This window comes from Grus americana, chromosome 6 (genome assembly GCF_028858705.1).
Source record: "Grus americana isolate bGruAme1 chromosome 6, bGruAme1.mat, whole genome shotgun sequence".
NCBI lineage: Eukaryota > Metazoa > Chordata > Aves > Gruiformes > Gruidae > Grus > Grus americana.
In genome coordinates this window covers 6,248,440-6,274,481 of record NC_072857.1, presented here as the reverse complement: position 1 = coordinate 6,274,481, position 26,042 = coordinate 6,248,440, and the positions used below count along the sequence as shown (strand labels likewise).

Sequence of the window (26,042 nt, the reverse complement as noted above, 5' to 3'; positions counted from 1 at the left end):
TAAGACACATAATTCTGCATTACAGAGAGCTCGCTCTGGTTGTGCTAAGCAGTCACAAACTCCTGTTCTGACATCAGCTGCCTGTACTTTTCTTACAGAGATGAGGGTGTTGGTCATTGCATCACAAGGAGAAAATGATTCACACCACCTTCAGCAGCTGATAGGCTTCTGAGAAGAGACGAGACAGCAAACTCTACTCCAGCTGTTCTACTTTGAATCAAATATTTAAATATTCCTTGGAGCAGAAAATAGAATTCAACTTCTCCTTTCTCACATAATTACTAAATTTTAGGCTACTTCTTGTCACACTTTCCCTCTCTAGCCCCAACACTAGTTGCATTATACAAGCTGCAACAGCCTACGTGTTAGGGAAAAGACCAACTACCAAATACCCATGTTTTGACAGTTAGGGTAATCTCCTTGAGGATAAGATATGCGATTTAAAATTCCTTCAGGAAAACAAAGGATCTGAATTCTGATCAACCAAATCTTCCTGTGAATTAGATGAGTAAAATGCCTACTCGGTGAATTCCAGTAAGACAAAGGTTAAAGACTGAGGTCACACAACTATGTAATTTAAGGAAATATCTCCATGTGTGCACCTAAAAATTTAGCTGGAGAATGGGGATAAAGAGAGAGCAAGACATGTGGGGTTGTTCCAGATGTAGTTTGACTGGACCTTACACTTTACAATTCCATTTCTATACCTCGACATCTGCATCTTTATACTGAATACTTCCATGCTCCCGTTTGTGGGATGCAGCTTAATTCTGCTAAAACACTGAGATACGTGACTGAAAAGCACTATTGATTATAGAAGTGTATGTATGGTATATACTGCTATATTGCATATCGTTTAAGTACAGACACAGCAAATAAGTTACAAAGGGAAAATATATCACAAGCAAGGAATAAATTCAAACATTTAAATTAAGGCAGGTATAATAGTAAGATACAGCTGCTCAAAAATATTTACCGAGGAGAGAGGCTCCACAGGTTCCTCCATTCTGGCAGTAGTTGTAGCAATGGTTAGTTTCACACCTCTCACCGGAGTAACTTGGCCAGCAGTGACATCGAGGATCCCCCTTCTCGTTTATAATGCACTTTCCTCCATTTTCACAGGTTAATTTACAGGTATCATCTGCAGCAAGAGCACACACAGAACTGTTTTCAACAATTCCGTTTCATGTAACTGGCCAAGCAGAACCTGTTTGCATCTTAAATAGAGCTACAGATCTCCATCACTAGGGGGAAAAAATATCACTTTTCAAAACGGAGAAAGTAAACTCTCACTTCTGTTTCCACAGTGCTAGAAAAAAAGGAAACCATAAGCCCTCACTGAGAGCTGCAGGGTTGGTGGGGGCTGCATTAGCCTGTGCAGCGGGGCTGTGATCTTGTACTGCACTGAGCTGGCGGTTACGCTTCATCCCGGTGATGCCACAGGAAAGTTGACCTCCTTAGAACGCAAGTTAGTAAAGACAGTATGGGTTCTCGCTTGAAACTATCATTCCTAGTTAGTTTAAGAAAGGAAAAAATGAATGTTGCCTTCACCTGGGGGATCTCAGAAAACTTCCCAGTCATTTTTTGGTGACCTCAGCCTTTTCCTATTTGATTTTTTTGATCTCTCTTCCACTCTATTAACTAAGACCCTTCTTAACTAAACCCTATCCAAAATATTTAAAAGGAACTTATTCAGCCTTTAAATCCTCCTCAAAAATCGATATTTACATACTAACTTGTTGCTCCTAAACAATACTTTCTGATTGTCTGCTCAGTCTGTAAGATCACTGAGAAGAGCTACTGCCTGCTGCTCTGCATTCACCGAGTGCTTACGGCAGTAGTGCCACTGCCTTAGCGGTGAGGTACGAGGTGACACAAATTCTGATTAGGCCAGATTCAATCTTTCTCTAAAGCTGGTTTGCAATTAGAGTTGTGCCTGTCTTGGAAGCACTTTGAAAAATAAATCTCTATTCATTTCAGTGAACAAGATATAAAAATCATTCAATGACACCAACAAGAAATTAATTATAGACTAGCATGCATACAATGCTCAAACATCCAAATAATTGTAATCCTAAAGAAATAGACAAGCACCTTTCCAGCCTAAAACATGCTTGCAGCAATAAGACCTTTAATTTCTCATACAGCAAAACAAATCCTGTGAAACCAGACTGCTGCCTAAGTAATCCTTTTGAACCTACCTGGCTTTTAACAAGAGGGATACCACAAACACTGAGAACTCTTCGGTAATATATCCACCAGCTGCAGATATTTTGCTGAATTGATCTGTTTCAGTTAACTTATGAAAAAGAGTCAAGGTTCCCATTTGTCCTGTACGTGTTGAGGTCTAACATTGACCCACACCAACTCCTTGTTGATGTTTAAAGAAACACATTGCATTTTAAGTGCAGAATTTAGGAATGAGGGATATCCTCTAGCTGAATGGCTGTCTCCAGCAGGGACCCTGCAGAGTTCAGTAATATAACAGCAGCCTTTTCTTTGGCTGGACCCAAGTCTCTTCCCTGCCCACGTACAGACCTCCTCGGCAGGGTCTGGCTGCCTCAGTTGACGGCCAGCGCAGAGGTGGTGCAGACGCGTAACTGGGATCAAACCTAGTTAAACAAAACTGCTGGGAACTGATCATCGTTCAGGCAATTGCACCTCTCTCAAATTAAGCTGAAACTAGACAACAAATCTAAAAGTTACTGTGGGGGACTGAGTGGCACATCATTATTTCAGGTGTTTTACAATAAAAATATGAACTACTGTATCCACCCAAGATATATGTATCTGCTGCAACAAAGCTACTTTGTATTTGGGAGTTTTAATATGCCTTAGCATTTTATTTATTTGGGTGGCTCATTAAATCCTTTGATGTTCCACGAACCATTCTTCAGTTACTCATTATGGAAGTTGTTTAAATGGATAATGTAGCATGTCTTATTGGAGAGAAGGTCTATTTCTGTTTTGCTTATCTTATCTGTTTTACTTATCATTAGTCATGAGTTTATAGAGCAGAACTTGGTAAAAATGGAATAAATAACTCTGAAGTACAGACAAGTGCTCATTTTTATGAACCTTTCTGATAGCACATTAAAAACATGTTCTGTTTATCTTCGAGCGTAATTCTGCAGAATTAAGATGTAAGATTTGGAAAAAAAAGAAATTAATTAAGACAGACTATGACTTCAAGAGAAAAACAGAGTATCAAAAGGCATATTTAGAACTATAAAACATGAGCTACAAACTTGAGAGTTACCCTAACCACACCAAGAAATACATGCCTTCATATTTTTAGGAAAATATACTGAGCCAAAAATTGCCCACAGTAATGATTTTCTAATCCAACTGGCTTTCAACAACTGGGATACTCATGTCTTATACTTTCAAAATTAAATATATGTTATAACTTTATGCAGTGGTCAACTGAGAAGGTTCCTGAAAAAAACATAAAAGGTTGTAATACTTTGTATCATCACAAGATTATTAAAATTTGTTTCTGATTTTGTTCTCTACAAAACATTTTAAATTCAAGAGTTTCAACACAAATCTAATACAAAGCAGACAAAAGTTACCACAACAATTTTGGACTTTAAATAAGCTAAGAAATAGGACTGAAAGCTGTAATTGATAAGCCGGTTTTAAAATACTATGTTAGACTTTAACAATATAGGGGTTTTAATGTTGCTGCTTTGTTGTCTGAAGGTAAATACAAGAATCAAATTACTCTTGCTGATTCACATCAACTGAGTACAAAAGGAACAGATGCCTTTGTGTGGGAGACAGGAGACAAACGGTCCCGTAGGAGAAGGCAGGAAGAAAAAGAATAGAGGAGAGAAACACAGAAGAATTGTTATAAAAAGCTGAATACTTTTAATTGGAATTACTGAATGAAGACCTCTGAAAGAAAGGCTGGGAACAGCTCTGGTAAGTACACACTATTGGAACAAAGTTTGTTTTAAAAAAAAAATTAAAAAATTGGTAAAGTTTCTATCTGGAGTGAATTCATTACTGGTCTGAGCTTGCTGGAACTCGGACTCAAAGACCTCTCAGTTGCTCCTTTCACTTCTGAAATGACAGAAGTAAATTATTTCACTTCTTATGCTACTCCTACTGTAGCTAGTGGATCTCTCTAACATGAAAGAAAGGAAAGGGTTACAGGTCATGTCATTTTTTATGTTCTCTCCTAGCCTGGTTATTTAGTCTTCTGCTGCCTTGATTTGCCTATTTCAATCTTAATATATCTTCAATAAAGAATCAAATAACTTAGATTAGCAGTTTTTCTTATGTTTTTCTTCCTGATATGGCTGTTTGTGACAAACATTAATGGACTTATGCCTTATTTGCTCCATCTTAGACACTTTCCTTTAACTGACACTAAAAGGAAAATCTTACACAGGAGGAACATTGATAAAGCAACAAAGCAAAGCTTTGTGAACTCTACTGGTATTTTTTCTTTCACTCGTTCAATTTTTTGATATCCCATCCCTCTCGCTCAATCACACACACACACATCTTTTATTGGCATTTCTAAAACAACCCTTTCTTTCTTGAGAAAAATGCATCCTACTCTTTGCTATTTTTTTCCCTTTGAAACATCCATTGATTTCCGGACTAGGCAGTTAAACGGAGAGATGATGCTATGGAGCATAAGGTTAATGAACTACATTCTTTGGGACAAGAACAGTTTTCCTCCCCACAGCAGAAAATACTCATCTCATGGGGCAGAAAGGTATTTCTTCTTGCCTATCCTTCAGACAAGGGTGTACCTCATCCTTTACTGAGCTGAATGCACCTTCTAAAGACAGAGTGCAGAGTTCTAACCTTACGGTAAGGTTCCATAAATCTTCCTGCTCCTCCAAATGAGGGTCTGCCAGTTTTCCATATGCTGAAATTTATCAGAGCAAGTTGTAATCTCCAAATTTTGTCTGAATGCTGTAAGACAGATCCCCCTCTTTGCTTTCCCTTCATATTTTTCTTTTTCTTTTAAAGATCTGTTTGCTTTACAATTTTAAATGAAAGAGAAGGGCTAAGAAAAGGATGCACAGTGAGAAAAAACTAACCCACACCTGCTGTAATGTAACCCACTTTCTTCTGTTCCGGGAAATACCTGTCCCAGTGGTAACCCCTTTGTAAATATAGAAAATACTGCTGTAAAGAAAAGATTTTTTTTTCAAATCAGAAGCAGCTTTCTGTATTTGTCCCCAGTTCTATTTGATATTTAAGAAGACTGAAAGCAGGACAGAATTCAAGAAGATGGCATGAATTGAACTGCCATAGGTTTTGCTAGTACAGCTCCCCGAGGCAGATTTTGTGGGTGAAAAGAAGGTGTATAGGGATTAACCTCTACATCCCCAGGCAGAGCACTTGGTGTGCCTGCAATCTATCTGTACAGTGGGCAAGTCCCCACAGAAATGTGCTGAAGGAAACACCATGATAAATTAAATGTTTCATCTCTGTTCAGAAGCAACGTCAGATCTGAGTCTTCGTAATTTTTCTCAGGCTTTTCATCCAGCCAAGAGAGCACACATATTCCCTTCTAAAATTGAAAGTGATAAACGTGCAGCTCCAGAATGCTGAACTCTTGGAAGTGTTCATTACTCTTGTTCATTCAGCTGTGGTACGCACTGTCTTCCCCCAGTGCAAGTCTCTGCATTTTCATCCTCTTGGTACGTTTTTAGCTTCATTGTGCTACAGACAATTAGATACAATAAACCTAATGAATGCAAAACCAGTGGTCTCTTTTAGGAAAATGAAGTGGTACTCTACCCATTTGAAAACTAAAGGGTAGCTTCTAAACTGAAAAAGTCAGGCCTGCTATAGGCAATAAGTAAACCACAACAGAACTATGCTCTGTCAATCATAATCATCTAGGGAGAAAAGAGATGGAAGTTTATCTAAGAATACACAGGAATTCACTTTCATTTTGTTATAAAAACATTCTGAATGGTACAACACACATATGTTGTTATAACTCCAGCTTGAAAAAGCCAAATCAAACCCAAAAGCTGTTTCTCATCAGTTGTGTGAGATGCTGGTGAAACAGCTGTCTGAAGCAATCTGGATTCAGTCTTAGAGAAAGCCACTGAGAATTACATAGTTGGAATTCCTCGCATAGGACTTATGAAGAAAAAAATCAATTCAATGGATCAAGCCAGTAGTAATATTATGCAGAATTTCAAGACTTATCTCAGTTTTCTTTTGTTAAAAAATACCCAGCAAAACAAACAACAATCCAATGAATCAGAATCTGAGTCAGTTTTTGGGATATAGTCACAAGAAACAGAGCAAGACAGATTATCTCCTAGTCACCAACCCTAAGGTAGAGTTGTAATAAGAAATAAGGTAGAGTTCTAATAAGAAATTGTACAAAGCGTGCAAGGCATTGTTACAAGAGTCATGCAAAAAAACACCAAATTGAAGAATGGCATACTAATGTTGAAAATAAGGATTATTTGTTGGAAGACATTTTTCACAAGGATAGAGCATATGCATCGTTGAAACAAAATCTTCAAACACAGACTCTGCTGAGCGCAATCAGGATGAGGACTGGAGATGGCTGTCCCATTCTGACTCTGTCAAGTCATGGAAATCTACTGCTAGCTTCCTTACTACATTTTAAAAGGCCCAAAACACTTAAAGACACTAAAAAGTACTATGAATGTTCAACATGCTACTGTTTACTATTGTAACTTGAATTATATATTATTTTAAAAGTACAGTTTAGTCACGCTAGTTCTTGATATCTACAATTACTACTGATTTGTGAAACTAAAAGACTACTTATATGACTTGAAATAGTTACTGTGCAAGTAGAAAACAACCAGTATACCTCACTTCTATTGCTACATGAATGACGTCCACTAAAAGAGACTTAAAAAGTTGAGTTTCCAGATCTGTACATTACTAGTAGTGTATTTTTGAACACATAAAATCATTGTAACCTCTCTAGTACACATCTATTGTGTTGTGATCAAACCAGTAACAAAACCAAATGAATACATCAGTTAAAAAGTGTTTCACAGATACCAACGTCTCAAATTAAAATCTTCTGGATTTCATTCTTTTAGGGACAAACCAGAAGACCACCAAAATCAACAAGAGTATTTCAACTGACTTTGAATCAGGATTTTATTGCAGACCAACAAAAAAACCCCATGGCTATATAACCTCCCTTTAGATTAATGTCAGGTCAATCTTCTACAATAGAGAGATTTTGACAGCTATGTAAAGCAGGAATTGCTGTTTTGGGTTACCGACATCCATAACTATGCCAAAATACTCTGAGACAATGAAGACAATATAATGGTAGATTTAAACAAATTGAATGTATGCAGTTTGCCATATGTCATAAACATTTTCTAGCTCTTCATCAGAAAAGGAAAGGAAGACCACAGCTCCTATTTATTTTTTTTTTTATTCCATACTGTATAACTTTCTAAAGAACCTGGTTTAGAATATGACTTCCAATATGAAAATATATTTACCAATAATCTACAGAATGTCTTTTGTTTGCAGGTTATTAGCGACCTATTAACAGCAAGTGTGTTGTCAGCCAGACATTAATTATAAACCTGTATTAATTCAAGATTCTGATCTAGAGGTCAACTCTCATTTTTCCAGGAATCTCTGCTGATCCTTGGAAGCCTAAGTGGAGTGTCAGCATGAGACAAGCATTAAACATCCACTTCATAATTTTTTTAAAAAGTCAAAATAGTACAAAAACATACACTTGTTACTGTGCTATGATACTGAGGCTTGTTTCAATTCATAATTTATAATCTGTGAGGCTACAAAACCTGCAATCTACTATTACAAAAATAACATACAAGAAAAAAAAAATGTACAAAAAAACCTATGCCAGACATTACTTGAAATATAATTGTAATCAGAAAACTAAGAAAGCAGCCCTTTTAATAGGCATAACAGATATTGCAGTTGTGGGAAAATACTGAAAATTATCAATATATTAAAAAAGCTTCTTTAAGTATCTTCTGTCTATCCATAAAAATTTACAACCAGCAGTGAAATAATTTAAAAACCTCTTCAGCTCTTCCTCTAATAAAAACATACCTTCCTGAAAACTCTACCACGGCATAATCCTTTGCCCCACGAATAAAACTGTAGCATTACTGAAATTACGGGTTCAAATTACTACCGGTCACCAGCAAAAACCAATATTCTTTTATTTGTCCTTTCTTTATCCCCTAAGTAGTAACTATGGGTCACATGAAATAATTTTTAGGTGGTACTGTATCAGCAGAAAATCTTGTTATTTTATTGCTGCATTTCTGGCTCCTGATGACAAGTCATAGGTAGCCAGGCAGACAAGTATCCATCTCAGCTGAACAAAGAGCTGAGACTTGGAGGGGCAGCGAGGGTGGGAGCGCTCTGAAGACAAAGGGTGTTTAGACTGATTTATCTCAAGAGTTAGAAACCTGGTACTGGATACTAATGTTTTCTATTACATCTACTTCAGTGACATCACTTTTCCCCTACCAGTGGAAATCGTTGTAAACCAGCTGTAAACTACTTTATAGTTGTATAACGATTATAAAATACACATTGATAGGTATTCACCCCAGGGTATGCAGTAAGAAAGCTTTAATTTACTGTATTTTTACTAGAGCACGGCGTGGTATGTATAAAAGTCGGTACTGTAAATGCATTGCATACAATGTACTCCTACATAAGCAAAAAACATGAATGGGTTTGTTATCTAGGACAAGTTTTCTACTATTGCTTTACTCTCTAAATTATTCTTAAATTTCTTGATATAGAAAGAGAAATGCTGCTAGACATGATAGCTTTATTAACACCACATCCTAAAACACTAAACCACAGCTGTATTAATTCAGTATTTAAAATCTAGGCAGTATAAATAGGTGAGATTTTCTTTACAGAATGATGACATTTCAGGTAAATTAATTTAATTGCTAAGTTGAGCATTTTAAGTACTGAGGATCTCACCAAAATATGTATCACTTACACTTCTGAGCCTGGCATTAAACATTAGAAAAAACATCCTAATAAATGCTGATTTCTCATACACATAAGAAATCCTCTTCTATGATTTCTGGAACCTTTTAAAAATCAAGCTGGCTAAGAATTCATTCCAGCTGCCTAATCACCTTAGGTTCAGCCTCAATTAGAGTGGAAATAGTTTTAGAGCACTTAATAATCATCTGCTATGGAAAAAAAAGACTTTTTTCCCCCCACAATATAGCAAGAATGCAGCAGCGCTTTTACCATGAAGCCCTGCTTCCTGTGTCTTGATATTAGTCATTATTAGATGTTACTGAAAGATGTAATTTTAGATAAAAATATTTCAGGGTTGGTGCTTTTTTCCCCCCTGTTGCTTTGAAGTCATTATTATTTGCTATGTTGCTCTTACTGCCTTTTGACTATTGCTGCGGTCTAAGCAGAGGTGTTTCTTCATAGTCTTCAAGGTTATTTTTTTCTCCTGAATGGCTAATGTTTAATTTGGAATCCAAAATGCTTCAGAGCTTTTCAAACTTCTCATTTTTCATTCTGATGAATATAAACAGGGCTTTTTTTCAGTCAGGGATTTTGCTTCTTCATATTTAGTTTCCATTTCAGATAAGTAACTTATATATTGAATACCATCACAAAACTCTTGACCCGCAGACAGCCTAGCCTTTTGCAATGACAAAAACTGACTGGTTGCTTATTTTCTGGTTCTCACACAGCTTTCAATACCTACCTAAGAGGCTCTGATCAATGCATGTTCCATTCACCAATGATTTTCCTTCTGGACAAGCACATGTTGCACCAGAAGGGTTGAGTAAACAAATGAATTCACATGTCAGGTCCAGGCATGGATTAGGCACTGTTTAAAAAGACAAAATATTAAAACTATTAATTTTTCTTAGAATTACACTATGTTCTATAAGTAGGAAAAAATAAACAATCAGATATCAAAATTCTGATTCACTTCCAGTTTCCAGGATATCAACAGCCTGGAGTCAGTGAACACACTCACTCAAATGGCAGTGCAAGACTCACACCAGGATAGAATTTATTCCAGTAACAAAAAAATCTCTTGGCAATATCAGGTAAAAAAAACCCCTCATCTGATTGTGCCTGGAGGTATTAGTATTCAACTCTCATGTATTTTTCTATACCTCATTTAGAGTGTGGGTACACAAGGCAATCATTTGTCCAATGTCCTTTCAAATGCAAGAAAATGCATCAAAAAATCTCAATTAAACTTATAGAAAGAAATATGACTAAATCTATTTTCATTTTGCACAATCAGGCTGTTTTATATTGATATAACTTGGCTACTTCCCCTCACCCCCTGAGGTGAACTTGCTCAATATTGAGTTTAAAGTAATTATGCTTACTCACAGTCCATTTGTTTGTAGCGGTGAAAAATCAAGGCACTTTTTGCTTTATCAACATCCACGCTTAGATATTCTACAAGGCTCCTGCCAAATTTGTGTACTCTAAATGCACCGTTTTTAGGACCTGCTCCATAGATGTAATCCTCAAAAATATCAATTCTATGTGGATGCAGCAAACCTTAAATAAAAATGAATAATAAATACAAATATATATTCATACACAAATAATAACCAACTTAATTTTATTAATAACTTCAATTGCATTATTGCAATTACCAGCTAAAAGACATTATTATTCAGACAGTTTTGTACCCACAAAGATTGCCTTTTAAAAAGCAATCTTCTTAAAAGGAACGCTTTCCATACAACTAGCAACTAAAATCTCTAGCTTTGTATTAGCTTTCCACACAATTCAGCCTCAGAAACTGGTTGAACATTGAAAAGTAGAGAAATCCCACAGTAACAAGTAGCTAATTAGAACATACTTAGGTACAACACTTTAATTGGAAGTATGTGACCAGAAAGAAACAGATTATTTTGCTGTACGTAAAAGAAACCATTCTGACAAAACATTTCTTTAGCTCCTTCTTAACATATTTGAAATGCTAGCTTTCATACTACACTTATTTTAATTCATAATTACAGTAACTTAATGCAAAATAAAATGCTAAGACTCCACCAACTGCTCATTTTTAAGAGCTATGAGTGCCGATTAGATCACAGTTGGATTTCCTAGGCACAACTGGCTGTAGAATTTCACACATTTACCCATGTAACAAGGCAATAGCTTCTGACTAAAACTTCTTTGCCAGAGATGCATCTCTTCTTGATTTGAAACGATAAAGAAGCAGAATGTTTCATTCCTTGTGATACCTTGTTCCTACTACTATCTCCGTTTACTGTAAAAATAGTTTTATATTTCCCTTCTATTTTTTCGGTTTCAATCATCAGCCTTTATTTGTTCCTACTGTTTTTCCACTCTATCAATACTTGGTACTCAGTATTTTATTTCAACAAAAATATTTATGAGTTCTAATTCATTATTTTATGCTTTTTTAATGAAATGGATTGAAGTTTTTAGTCTCATTGCAAAGCAATTTCTAAAGTCTCCTGGTTTTCCTTCGGTCCTATTTCTCTAGTTTTTCCGTAGTTACTACAAATGTCATTAGGAGACAAAAGGTGTCATTGCTTTACTGATCTTGTATTTCAGTATTAAATGCTACGTATGGAAGCAACGAAGTGTCTATATTCCACTGTCTCCTTTATAAACCCCAAATTTGCTGCGTTTGGGGTTTATAAAATATAAACTATGCTATAAAATATTTTGAAAGTCATCAACTTACATGCCTTCTATTCTGTAGCACTGTTATGCATTTTTTTCCCTTGAAGACCAACCTCATATTTATTCTTAAAATACAAATGACTATTGAAACATATTAAAACACAATCTAGAATACTCTGTAGTCTTTGTACCAGCCACAAGCACTAAGCTTAAGCACTGAATATGTATTTTGTGAGATTTTTCCTAGTATCTTCCAGAACCCCCTGGTGAATTCCACGTCGTTGGTTAAAACACTCGGTAGCACTAGCTGTAATAACATCCTGATGAAAACTCCATTACCAACTGCCCACTAAGCAATCCCCCCGCAAGAAGCTTGCTTTCAAATTCTTGAATTTTTTTAATGTTTCCTCTCTTTTTTACTCAAATTTCATATATTGTTACATATATTATCAAATTGTTAAAAAGCCAACATGCAATGCTATAAAAACAAAGTTTAAGCAAAATCTCTTTCCTTATGAAAGGAACTTTCCTCATTCACATTCTGTTAGCAGAATTCTGTGATTACTTACTGACCTGAAAGCAAAATCCATTATTTTCCCCAGAAGTGATTCAGATCAACTGTTCTATAAACTATACAATTCCTGTGCAACGCAGACATCTCTAATTTCTATGTAGTCAAGGTCCTCCTGTTGCTATGCAAGTCCAAATGAGCCCAAGCATAAATATTAATCACAATGTTACTTGATGATACTCAAGCTAATAATTAGAGAACAATTTTGGAGATTTGCACATATCACTGAATCTTTGTTCCCCTACAGTGACTTTATCAGATTATCTTAAAGTTAAAATTGTCTTAAATTATCTTAAATATCTATTTATTTAGATAACAACTGAAGTCTTATCTAACAAAACCAACGAATATTACTTAACAATCACTGGTTTTGCTTACATAGTTTCTCTGAATAACGAAACTTCAGCCAAATAAAATAGAAATTGTTATAGAAAAGTTCTCCATACCTTGTTTAGTGCTCACAGACACAACTGAATCAGAACCATCAAAAAGAACGCTGCCAATAACAGACAATTCAAAATCAGCCCAGAACAAACGCTGACTGAACTGATCAACTACGAGACCTACAAAGAAAATAAAGTTCAAACTGGTGTATAAAACCTGAAAAAAAATAACATTTTTATGTAAATGTATGTTTTACCGTTCCTATTCTTGTGAACACAAAATATGGTGACACTGAAAAAAACTTGACTGGAAACCAAGGAGAATAAAATATAACACCTTCTGCTTAAACCTTCCCCTTGAGGCAACCATGGATTTTCACTTTCTTTAACTTTCTCTACCAAGGTCAGTACCTTTTCAAACCCATTAGCATTATACCAGGTGGGAATTAAATATAGACTCTAATCCTGTAATTTGCTCTACCAACAAATAGTCTATTATGTCAATAGATTTCTAAGCAGTAGCACCAGTGTGACCATGCGTTATAAACAAGGCATTCAGATTTCATAGAGCCCTCCTAACCTATCCTGTTTCCACACGTATATAATCATGTTCTTTCTTTTTGTTATCACCAATACTTTACAGGTTGTAATTATTACGGAATTAAAAATCAGATTATTCTAATTAAATGAGTGTTGCACGACTTAAATAGCAATATTGACAGATATTACATATATACCCATGTATGAAAAGAAAGCAAAAGAGCGACTACCCAGCCTCTAGGCAATAACTAAATAGTTAAATCAAGCAGTCCCATATTTCACTAGAGGATGATTAAATGATTAATATGGCATTTTAGGTCATGTCAAAAGCTCCAGCCTGAAAAAAAATATTTGAACCATAAAATAATTTAATTCTGAGCTTTTGAAGTCATGGTGTATTTTTAATAAGAATGAGAAAAAGTATTTTTCTTCCTAGTTATGTAAGTAGGTAAGTCAGAAAAAATACATCAAAAGAAATTATACAGAACAGCAAAAATTCTCCTCTTAAGGTCATAAATTAATCAGCTACAGATAGATGAGGGAAAGTGGAGGAAGTCTGACGCATAGATCAGTGAAATATGTTTACATTTGCAACTCCATTAAAAAAATCATCTTTAAAAAAACCACACTGGTATTCAGGCATACAGCTAAAGAGAATAATTTCTGGTAAAAGATAATTGCAATGTGTAAACTAGGTGTGATACATGATACCTTTAAGGGTGAATATTTTAGAAGCAGTCTCCAGCTTAGAGCTTTAAGTTATTTGCATTTTAATATGAATATTTAAATATCAAATAATAAATAAATAACATTCTCAACATATCTGTCACAGTATCAGAGATAACATAATGTAAAAAAGTTCTTATTTTTGTTTTATACATATAGCACTCCTGTGATAGTAATTTTTATGTCAGTCCTTTGAAGCCAAGGCCAAATACTCAAACTCTCTCTCTCGCTCTTACTTGAAAGAGAAAAAGCATATTTAGGAATAAATTTAAGAGCCGTGGAACACAGATGTTTAGTAAAATCTTAAACTTCATCTAAACAATAGTAGTAAAGTCTCATTCGGAAGGAAATATTAAAAGCTTGGATGCTTTCTGTGCATTCCCTCTACAAAGACATGGATCTGTGTGAAATATCTGATAAAAATTTAAAAGACACCCTAAATGTCTATTTTCTACCATGAAGTAAAGGAAGAAAAGCACAGAAGGATGCCACGAAAGTGTTTTCAGGCAGTAGGTACAGTAAAACGCAATATTGTGGCAAGGCATTTGTGAAATTTCCTCTTTGCAAAGTCTGTTCATTTTTGCTAATCCCACTAATTTTCTTAATTTTCATTTTATTCATCCTTGTAAGGAGACAGAGGTCTGGTTAAACTTTTATATGAACTTTTCTATATAAAATATATCAAATAAAATTTTATGAAGAAAAGCTCTTGCAGTTCTGCTTCTGGTCAGGGACGAAGTAAGTACTTGCATATTCAGATAAGGTTGATACCTACAAAATTCAATAATTTCACTAATCTAATACTGATGGCCAAAAAAAAAAAAAAAGGGTTTAAATGGCCTTTAATGACCACACAAGTGGTGACTGGCTCCATAAGACACAACCTTGGCAATCAACTAGGCCGATAATAAAGAGACAAAAAAGCACAATTCCAGGAATTAGAACTAAATCTAATGATTTGCATATCTGATATGTTCACAATGTTTTATATAAGATGTTCAGCAAAGAACAAGTAACAACGCTGATAAACATAAAATACTGTTTCCAGTCTGAATAATCAGAAGCTTCTTACTGAATTTACTACTATGTATTTTTTTATTTATTACTCCTGTACTTCTTACTTACCTAAGAAGCATAAGCTTCCTCTCCTCAACGCTTTCCTTATCACATATGTAATTTCTTAAGTTGCTATATTTCAATCTAATCATGTCAATAAAGAGTGTTTCCTTTAAGGGATTAGTGTAATTTGCATATGCGACACCATAAGCCCACCTTAGCATGGGACTTAACAGTCTGTTAAAATATTATTACTTGTTGCTGCAATAGTGGCAGCTTCTTAGATGCTTAGATATTCAGATAGCATCCTCTTGAAAGAAGCCTATGTTTCAATAGATATGTGTACCAAAGTTGGACAACCCCTAATTTGCAATGCAATAACAACAAATTATCATTGTAAGCCTGGAGAAATATCAAATATTGCGTGAGAAAATGGGTCATGAACAAATCATTTGTGGTTTCAAGACGAGATGCTGCTATTTGAGAGAGACGCATTTCATTCTGGATTCATCATTTCCTTTGTCATAAAAATTATTTTTATCCTGCCAATGGAGTCTTAATGGTAAATCACAAGATCTCAACATGTACCATCAAGCTTCAAAATAGTTCTGCAAAATACTGAGATAATTAAGTTGTTTCTTTGAATACTTTGAATACCATCAAGCTTCAAAATAGTTCTGCAAAATACTGAGATAATTAAGTTGTTGTTTCTTTGAATACTTAAAACCTTGTTTTATACTATTTTGCAATGTATTCGGGAAAGTAACTAGAACAGGCTGTGAGATTTCATATGCATTCTTAAAAAATGTGTCTCACCACTAACTGGTGCTCCCTTAATTGATTTTGCTTGTTCAGTATTATTGAACAAATCATATATTAACAGTCCTTTGATACTGCTTCGTAAAATCATCATGTTAAGCTTTGTTACAAAAGTTTACGTTGTATTAAGATGCATCATTTGAAAACAGAATTAAGAATTTTGATTCGTAGCTGCATATGAATAACCAGAATACATATTTTTTAAAGTATATAATTTTTTTTTTTTTTTGCAAACTGAGAAACTGGAATTCAGCCAACAAATCTACACTGAGTTAACAAGTACCATGTAATTAGGAAAAATGGATAAGCTGTATACCTGTAGGTCTTTGTAAATTCTTTTGAACCAATATCCTTCTCAGAGTACCATCCATAGATGATTCCTCTATGTGAGAGCGATCCCCAATAACTGTCCAGTACATCATCCTAAAATATTTAACATAAAAAAAATAAGCTGCGTGCCTACAAAGAACCTCAAAACTCTTCATTGATATTAAATTATTGTGAACTTTCCAATCTACCTGAAAGATGGGAGATAACTGATCTTGATTTACATACAGGTAAATTGAGCAGGAAAGTTGAGTAAATGACCCGGAAAAGTTTAGACATTTGACATCATTTCATTTCTCTCACTCTACTTTGCATTTTTGTTTGAATTACCAAAACAGGGTAATGTTGAAACATACGTACCCTTTTTTAGGGTTTACAGCAATTGCATATGGTTCTCCTGCCATGCTCGTAAGGAGTCTTGTACAGTTAGGTCCATTCAATTGACCTACATTGATGGAGTATCTCAGACTAGTCCAATGAGTTGTATAGTAGCTGAACCAATGCATTCTGGAATGATCAGTCCAATAAATATTTCCAGCAACCCAGTCAACAGCAATGCCCCTAGGTCTTTTGAATTCTGGACACTAAAAGGAACAGATGTTAAAGTCAGATTTACAGAAATCATCTTATACAGCAGCTGCATAGTCACAGATTTATGTAACTTCTTACGGTTAAATAACTTTCACCTTTAATATGGTGAAAGATATAAAGACACTGCATTGGAAAGACATAAACTCCACCTGTAGTTGATAAGCTCCAAGTGATCTGCTGACAGTTCTATTCAACATAGAACAATTGTCAATGATTCAAAACTGTTTTCTCAAGTCTAAGGCTACCTACATTAATAAAAAGGCACTTAGGCATGAACTACTTGAACTATTGATACTAGGGCAAATAAATGTTACATACTGTAATTCAAAAAGAAAGGAAAAGGAAGAATTAAGATTATACAGCTATTATAGTCCATGCAGAACTATGGTATGATGTCCCATTCCAAAGCGCGCAGTGAAAATGGTGCTTGAGACCATCCTGAGGTACAGCTGCTCAGCAACACCACTGCATTTAGAAAACCGCATGAAATTACCTCTGTATTGTGACCAGGAATAGCCTGCAATTGTAAGAAAATTTTTAAAATGTTTCTCTGCTCTTGCTACTAACTGCTCCTGTGTTCCACCACTGATTAAAACTAGAATTAGTGTAATATTGTTTCACATGTAAAAGAGGCTTGACTGATTATAACTTTAAAATATATAAACTGTAGTATCTCTACCGTGATTCCACAGATGTCAGTAAGGCCCAGTTCCTAAAAAATGCTCCTAAGGATAGATGTTCATATTGCAAATAGGAGATATATATGAAGAAGTTTCTCTAAAGTTTATTAGAATTCCTACAAAGAGGAGTAAAATCTGCAAAATAGGACCACACATCTATTTCAAACATGAATGCAGCATATTATAAAAAATTCCAGACCCACATGATCTAAATACATATGCAATTGTTTGCCTGTTTATCTATAATGACATCAAGTTAAATTATGAAAAAAAGCCCAGTCTGTTCCTTGACAAATGCAGTGATGGAATGCTACTAAACGACGTAACTAAAAATCAGGAAAGAAAATCCTAAAATAACTTGTTTTCCTCAGGTGTCAGTGTTCCTCAAAACCACGAGACATTTGTAGACTATTTTCATCATCAAATAAAGGTCATTTCATTCTCCAGGTGAAATAGTAAGACTGCAATGGTGAATTTAGATAGTTCGTCATTCATAAACCTTTCGTTCTGCAAAAATGTCATAGAATGCATGTTCTAAAGATATACAGAACCCTGACTTTCTAATTAGATGAGCATTAAAGCGGTAAAATCAATCACTGCATTTACAAAACAGTATTTTGTTAAAAACAGTTAAAACCAAGGTCACAGTAATTTTTTTACAGTTAAAAAAAATTATGTATCATAATTCTTTGTTATAAAATGATGATACTGGCAGCATATGCTTCCAGAAATACAACAAAAAAACCCTATCATTTTTCACAAAATGTAGCATTTGCACGCAACAATCTGTGGGTGTTTTGTTACATTATCCAAGCAACATTCACCTAAAAGACAGGATACCTAAAAATGTGCATATTTGCTGATAAACGCCACTGTATTTTCAATCCCAACTTCTTTTACTTCTGGGTAATAGTCAGGCACTGGTGTCAAGAAGCCTCTCATACCTGGAGATCTCCAGTTACTGCTTTAGAGAATGCCAGGGCTAATGGCACTGGCCTACAAGACTGGAACCAAACAGTCTTTCAAAAGGAGAGCAGCTATCATGGATAGCACAGTCCCTTGTCTTTCTTCAGACTGTTCAAGAACTGTAAACCAGCTTTTTTTTGGAACCTGTAAGCACATGACGTGAGTTACTAGCAGAGTGAGAGATGATTCCCAAAAAGCTGGTAGTAGAAGTAGATGAGACAATGGGATGTTCTAAAGTTTCTGGAACAAGGCTGGGGTGCTTACTAACACTGACCCTTTCTCATTCTTCTCAACTACACAGAAGTGAAATTCCAGTAATATTAAAGATCAAATGAACAAGGAGATAACCAGCAGAAATTGAAAGCAGCCATCTGGTGTAAGAGATTAAAAAAAGAGAATCAAAAACACTAGCTGATGCTACGGCCATGTAATTCTCAGTTGTGTTCATTAACTTTCAGTCTAGCTACATCATATTTCTGATGTCTTACGCATCTTCTCATATTGTCTAGTAAAATTACTTACTGTAAATGAGTTTTTACCTAATAGCTTATTTGGATTATGTTAATTTTGAAGAATGATTTTGCATACAGAATAAGGATGAAAATACAGGAACGAAATCACATTAATATTTTCTACAGTTACTTTAACCCTCTTTGATGCTAAATATAATGTACTACGACTTTTTAGAAAAATTAGGATTTGAAGCCTAATCCCCTTTTATAGGATGGTACTCTCTGCACAACTACAGACCATGTCAGCTTGATGACTTTTGATTAGAACTGCTGCCTGTCATGAAAGCTATTTTAAAGGTAAAGAATTAAAAAAAAAAAAGGGGGGGGGGGGAAGAACCTGCATAAACAGGTTAGATTTGGAAACCATTTTGATATAATGGTAGATTACAGAAAAAATTTCAACCCCTAAAGTTAAGTTTAACTGGAAAAAATACATGTTACATATGCAGCAGGAACCCATCACCTTGCAATGCTTAGCATTGTAACACAGGAAGATTAAATTACAAATCTAATTTATATCATAAGCACACACGAAGTAATATTTTCTATTTACTTTACAGATGTTTTTGGTATGGCATTTCTGTGGAATAAACTAAACTAATGATTTATTGTTGCTTAAAGTGTCTTCATCAAAAAGAATACATTATCTAATGATATATTATTAGAACAGTAAAAATACATGAGAAACAATAAAACTAGAAAACTTTTGGACTTTTACTTGCTGAAATAGGAAATTTTCCTCAAAAGACAAGCAGCCCAGTATTTGCAATGTTTCACCATACCACCATTTGTATTACATAAGTAGGAACATTTAAAAATCCCAACCAGATGATTCCAGAAAGAGAGGGTCTCCTAAGTACATAAACATCATCCATACAGAGCTACAGCTTTAATTTAAAACCATAAATTAATGCTATTACATTTAAGAACAGCAAAAACATTTTTATGATAAGCACAATGAAAAAAAGAAGCAGAAAACCTGTTGGAAGCATATTGTTTGAATCAGTGAACAGCTGAAAGGAGCAGCGCAGATGTTCCTTAAATATTCCTTGGGCCTGAATACTTGCTATCATCAGCAAGAACTCACATAGGAGCTCTCCTGTAATAATGGTATCATGGTGGGTACCTAGATATCCCAAAGCATGGAGCTGAGCAGGAAATGCTTAAAAATATCATCTCTTTGTCCTTGGAGAACATATTTTCCATAATTAACACAGCATGAGGCAAAAAATACCCAGGTTGGACAGATTAACAGAATAAAACAGAATAAAAAGTGACAGAAAATATTTCTAAGGGTAACCTGGAAAATGTTTGTAAACTCAACCCTACATTTTATAGATTTCAAACTAGTGTCTGCAAGATGAGTTAAATACTAAATTGCCTATCTAACTCACATAGTATGTATTAACAGAACATATTTAAGCTATGATCTATTTTAGCTGAGGCTGGCAGAAACCGTAAGATTTTGGTCATCTCTTATGAGGCATAGTTTTCAAATATGAAACCTCAGAATTTTAGTAAATGACAGATATTGGGTTCTCATATTTTGAAAAAAAAAGTGTATTTAGAGAAAACAGTCTAGAAATTGTTTCCATTCACAGCAATGCACTGAATCAGCGCTTGACAGAGGTGGACCCGTGCAAGCCTCATGGAGTTCAACAAGGCCAAGTGCAAGGTCCTGCGTGTGAGTCGGGGCAATCCCAAGCACAACTACAGGCTGGGCGGAGAATGGACTGAAAGCAGCCCTGAGGAGAAGGACTTGGGTGTTGGTTGATGAAAAGCTAAACATGAGCCAGCAATGTGCGCTTGTAGCCCAGAAAGCCAACTCTATCCAGGCTGCATTAAAAGAAACGTGACCAGCAGGTCAAGGGAGGTGATTCTCCCCACCTACTTCACTCTCATGAGACTCCACCTGGAGTAAGTACTGCATCCAGCTCTGGGGTCACCAGGACAAGAAGGACATGGAGCTGTTGCAGCGAGTCCAGAGGAGGCCACGGAGATGCTCAGAGGGCTGGAGCACCTCTGCTATGGGGACAGGCTGAGAGAGTTGGGGTTGTTCAGCCTGGAGAAGAGAAGACTCCAGGGAGACCTTACAGCACCTTCCAGTACCTAAAGGGGCCTACAGGAAAGCTGGAGAGGGACTGGTTACAAGGGGATGTAGTGATAGGACAAGGGGTAATGGCCTTAAGCTGAAGGAGGGGAGATTTAGATGAGATGTGAGGCAGAAATCCTTCCCTGTGAGGGTGCTGAGGCCCTGGCACAGGTTGCCCAGAGAAGCTGTGGCGGCCCCTGGATCCCTGGAAGTGTTCAAGGCCAGGTTGGATGGGGCTTTGGGCAACCTGGGCTAGTGGAGGGTGTCCCTGCCCATGGCAGGGGGGTTGGAACTAGGTGATCTTTAAGGTCCCTTCCAACCCAGACCATTCTGTGATTCTATGAATTTAACTGGGCCCCAGGGCAAGTGGGAGTATATACGTGGATATATCACAAGAGTGGTTAAGTCTCCTTGTTAAGCTCTCAGAACAGTGGGGTTGGAGCAAGCTGCTAATATACTGACTGGATAAATTACAAAACCTATGTTTTTCTTCCTATTATATGGTACAATTATTTTAATGCTCAGCTTTGTGTCTTCTTCCATGAAAAACAGCACTTGAGTTTAAGTGGCAAGTCACTCTGTGTTGAATATTCACCTCAGATAACTTACACATCTCTCTCAAAGGATTATGCCAGTAAACAGCTGCACCAGTTAGCACCAATTCACTTATACCATCTTAACTCGATTGGAATGCAATCCTCTTCTGCATCTGTCAATAAACTCTGAAGAGTTGATATTTACTATTTCCTTTAATGCTTCAATTTGTACGAAGCTTAAACCCCTTTTCACAGAAAAATACAAGAGATACTTAAAGCCATTCTCTGAGGAAGGCTCTTGATATGCTAATTCTGTGGAGCAATTTCAGTGGAGATGGATTTTTGCATTAATGTAATTACCTGAAAACGCAGGTGACTTTGTTCAAGTTTACTGTCCTGATTTACATATCAAAGTCTAGATATAAAACTTGTAATGTAACCTCTGAAAACTTACCCATTAAAAAACTTAGGTTAAAATTAAGGGATTCTCAAGCTTTTCAAAACCAAATTTAAGTGACAATATTAAAGCAACACTATAAAACCAATTACCCTACTGATCAGTTATATATAAGGCAATAATATTTGAGTATTAATGAGATAATGCTGGGAAAATATTCTGAATAGGTTAGTACAATGAGAAGTAAATGCTTCACAAATATAAATAAAGTATGTCCAAGAAATATTCACATACACTCAGGCTGTGCATTTTCCACATACAGATTTGTAAAAAAGCTTTGTATGGCTTGGATAAAACATCTTCAAGAACACGTACTTGCACTGAAAATTTAGGGGAAAACGGTGTATAAAGAAAAACATAATTTTTTCAATAATCTTGAATTAAGAGGAAGTGACTAGAAAATAGTCTCGTATAATGGTGAAACAGAGATGCAAAAAGTGAAAAGGATTTGATTCCCAAGCATTTGAAATTCAGCCCTTTCTTGAAACCATGTGTTACTTACATGCATCTGTTATATCCTCTCTTTTCTCTCTTAAATAAAAGATCTCGATAGTATACAATCTTTCCAAGCCTCTAGCATACTGGTTATTTCTCTGCAGAAAACTTTTTTAAATACTAGAGTTGTGTTGTCTTAGAGACTCGACCAAGTTTGTCAGTCTTTAACGGAAAGGCATTAGTAGACATATATACCATTTGAATCAAATGATTCTCAGACACTTTAATTTACTAAATCAGCACATATTATTATAGACAATCAAAACAGAAAAGTAAATCAAAAGAAATTTGTAGCATGTAATCTTTGATTTTGATCACTTACTATCAAGCCACTGTTACTTTGCCTTCTCTCTCTGTCGTGAAGTTTTCTGTAGAAAATCCCTCCTGGATTAAACTGAGTACTCCAAACAATCATGTCCCCTTGAAAATATGCATCCATTCCAGTTATCCTTGAATTATGTTCAATATGTGATATTTGCTGATGAACATCACTGTAGTTGAATGGATACGCAAAACCCAGGATGTCAGTGTCATTAGCGACATAGAGAACTTGATCTTCAGAGCCTAGGGATTATTATAATGAAACAAAAATAAGGTGAATGTCAACTAATGCAAAATCAGTATTTTTCACTCATGTAGTTTTTTGGTGTTTATCTGATATAATTTCTTATGTTAAAATTATTTTCTGATTGTTGAAGACTGTAAAAAACCTCACACTCTGGGCAATAAATGCGCCTCTTCATACTCTGATACCGATACATATTACTTCAATGCTCTCCAAGCTCACCTTGTGACACCTAAAGCTATATTTTAAAGAGTATGCAATATAAGAATTTGAACACTTTAAGCAGTATACAAAAATAGGGGATATTATGCATTAAGTCCATATGATTTGCTACATATTTTATATGCGTGTTGTGTCTAGAAGGTCCAAAATGTATATATTAAAGGAACACAAATTTGCCAACAAGCATTATTTTAAATTGCTTAATTGGAAATCAGAAGTGGATTGATCGTATCTTTAGTGAAGGCAATGAAGTTTTGAAATTGACTGCAACATAAGCAAACTGGGCTAAAGCTGCTACAGAACATGTGCAGTTCTGCCTTATATGTCCTCATTTCACATAGTGAACTTTCTGGATACCTGTGAATGGGTGGTAGTTATGGATACTTAGCTACCGTCTTGATTCAGATGTTGTAAAATACGTTATTCACAAGAAAATGCTCTCTGGTAACTATTCATTAAGTTTTGAAAAAGTTTCAAATTTGCTGGATACATTAGAATGCATTTGCAATTTTTTAGTTTTCCAATTTATATCACATTTATCCATAGAGAATCAACTTATAATAGTGTCTGTCCAACACATTTCCTCCTTTTGAGTATGAAATACCAAAAATCATTTGTTCCCTCACTCCTGCTAAATACAAGAAGAAAGAGGAGTTCCATTAAAGCAAATATCAGTGGGGGAAAGAGGGAACCATTAACTTTATTACAATGGAAATGAAGGTCACAAAAAATTCAGATGTAGGATAATGACTCCCAGATTTTTAAATTATAAACCCTCGGAACTGTGTCTGTGTTTCTATAGTAACAAGCCACTATCCTCAATTAGTAACCTTGTTTATTCCCATGTCATAATCTGACTGCTTCTTCAGTAATAGGCAATGATGCTAAATCCTGATAAAGTCCATGTTATGTATAGAGAAAATTACCAATGACTCATTAATATGATGCTCCCATGGTAAGTTTGCTTCAAGAAAATGTGAACAAAGCATGTAAGAAACCTGACTACCACCTCTAGCTACCTAGCATGGGTCCAACCTTCACTACTGACTGCTATGGTACAAAGAAGGAAGAACTGGAATTAACATGATACAATCTGTTATGGTTCTAGGACGTACTCCCACAACGTGTGCTTACTGGCCATAAGATTGCTCATAGTTGTGCACCAGACATGCACAGAGGTGTATAAGCAGGCCACACTTTGTACCTTCAACACTGGTTCAGCACTGAAGACTCCAAGCGTAGGTATAAGTGAAATTAACACCAAAATCTCACTAAATTTCACGTAACACGTTAGGATCATACTTTCAGTTATTCATATACAGATCCATAAAGATTATATATTGTCTTTACTCCAGCAGCTGGATTATTGCTTGTTTCATTTCTAAAATGATTTTAAAATTACATAATACCCAGACTTAACTATTACCTCCATTTCGTGCAATACCTCTGCCTTATGAGCACTAACGCTTGTGTGTGCGTATTTCTTTACCTTCACCAGACCACGATCTAGGCAGATGATTTATATGAGGAATATATTCTTAGGTGATTATACTTCGAAAAACTCCCCTTAAATGACTTATATAAGATTTCTCAACAGGACAGAGCAAAACATGTTAACTCCAAATACTACTTATTTTATTCCTAAAGCTCTAAAACATATTTCTATGAAAGAGCTGATTCTTCTCTCAAGCTTCTAAAGCTTCACCAGAATGCTCAGACGCTTGCTAATATATAATCTCTGTTTTCTTTATTTGTGTATATATTTTTGTAAATGGAGAAAGCTGAAGTTGGAAATGGACTTTCATATTAAGTAAGTTCATTTACACAGAAGTGATAAGAATTTACTGCTTACTGAAACGAAAGGTAAATCTGAGTGGTTTTGAGAATTATTTCTGTGCACTATTCAAGAAATATTTATCTAAAAATAAACTGTATATGCAACACATTGGTGTTACTAACCATGTGCATAACAAATGATTTAGTACTGTCAATCTACTTTGATTTTTATAGCCTTACCTTTTGCTATGCAACTGTTATTCCTCTCCTTATAATTTTTCTCGCATGCACATTTGTATGACCCCTTAATATTATTGCAGTGTTGGGAGCAGGCACCAAATATCATACACTCATTGATATCTATGAGGAAAAGAATTGTAATTTATATACCTATAGTTTAATACACTATTATTTAACACATTTGGAACACCACGGAACAAAGCAGATGAACAAAAGGAACTCACAAGCCTTTGTATATCTTGCAACAGTAAAAGGAAGCCTTCTGCAGTTATCACTGATGTTATATCTGCTGCAATCAACATATCTCAGAAAGATAATTTATATTATTTCTCTATCCTTCTTATATGAATATATTATAGTTAGAGCTTGAAATCAACTTTGAGAATGAAAATGTCTGTTACAGTTATCTCCAACATACCTATCTCTGCTACAGGCAAAACTACATGGTCACCCTTTACTGGAAAACCTCCTGTGTAGACCTTTTTCTTAAGAGCCAAACAATGAAGTTTTTGTTTGCAAGTATCTATTCACTTTGATAGTCCCACTGAGGTGATCTCCACTTTTTCTGTAAGTTACTGCTCACCAGCAAGAAAAAGAATTCACAATCTATTCTTTGGGAAGGTAGATTTATCTTATCTTATTGATCAACTCTTTCATTGTAACGGTTATGTCTGTCTTTCTGACCAGTGTGGCATCATATATATTAAGACTACATTTTCTAAGGTATTTTACTTTCAATTTGTTTATTTTCATTTCTATTTTCAGTTTTATGCATCTATATTATTTTAAGCGCCTCAAAATAGTCTCATATACCAATTTAAACACCAATCCTGTTTGCT

At 35.3% G+C, this 26,042-nt stretch overlaps 1 protein-coding gene across 7 annotated transcripts in view; it reads right to left on the bottom strand.

The window, feature by feature from the left end:
• The window catches only part of LRP1B (LDL receptor related protein 1B), a 738,176-nt gene that overhangs the window by 36,894 nt on the left and 675,240 nt on the right, over nucleotides 1-26,042 (bottom strand). For 6 of the 7 annotated variants that reach the window (XR_008577717.1, XM_054830556.1, XM_054830557.1 and 3 more), the window contains 8 exons: nucleotides 25,204-25,323; nucleotides 22,723-22,964; nucleotides 16,432-16,655; nucleotides 16,061-16,167; nucleotides 12,667-12,783; nucleotides 10,372-10,545; nucleotides 9,725-9,850; nucleotides 977-1,141 (listed from right to left, as the gene is read on the bottom strand). Coding sequence is in view for 6 of the 7 variants with exons in the window: in XM_054830556.1 (XP_054686531.1) it covers nucleotides 977-1,141; nucleotides 9,725-9,850; nucleotides 10,372-10,545; nucleotides 12,667-12,783; nucleotides 16,061-16,167; nucleotides 16,432-16,655; nucleotides 22,723-22,964; nucleotides 25,204-25,323 (1,275 nt within the window). In the remaining variant the exon portion in view is untranslated. The remainder of the gene's footprint in view (nucleotides 1-976; nucleotides 1,142-9,724; nucleotides 9,851-10,371; nucleotides 10,546-12,666; nucleotides 12,784-16,060; nucleotides 16,168-16,431; nucleotides 16,656-22,722; nucleotides 22,965-25,203; nucleotides 25,324-26,042) is intronic. The other variant, XM_054830559.1, reaches the window with a different exon arrangement.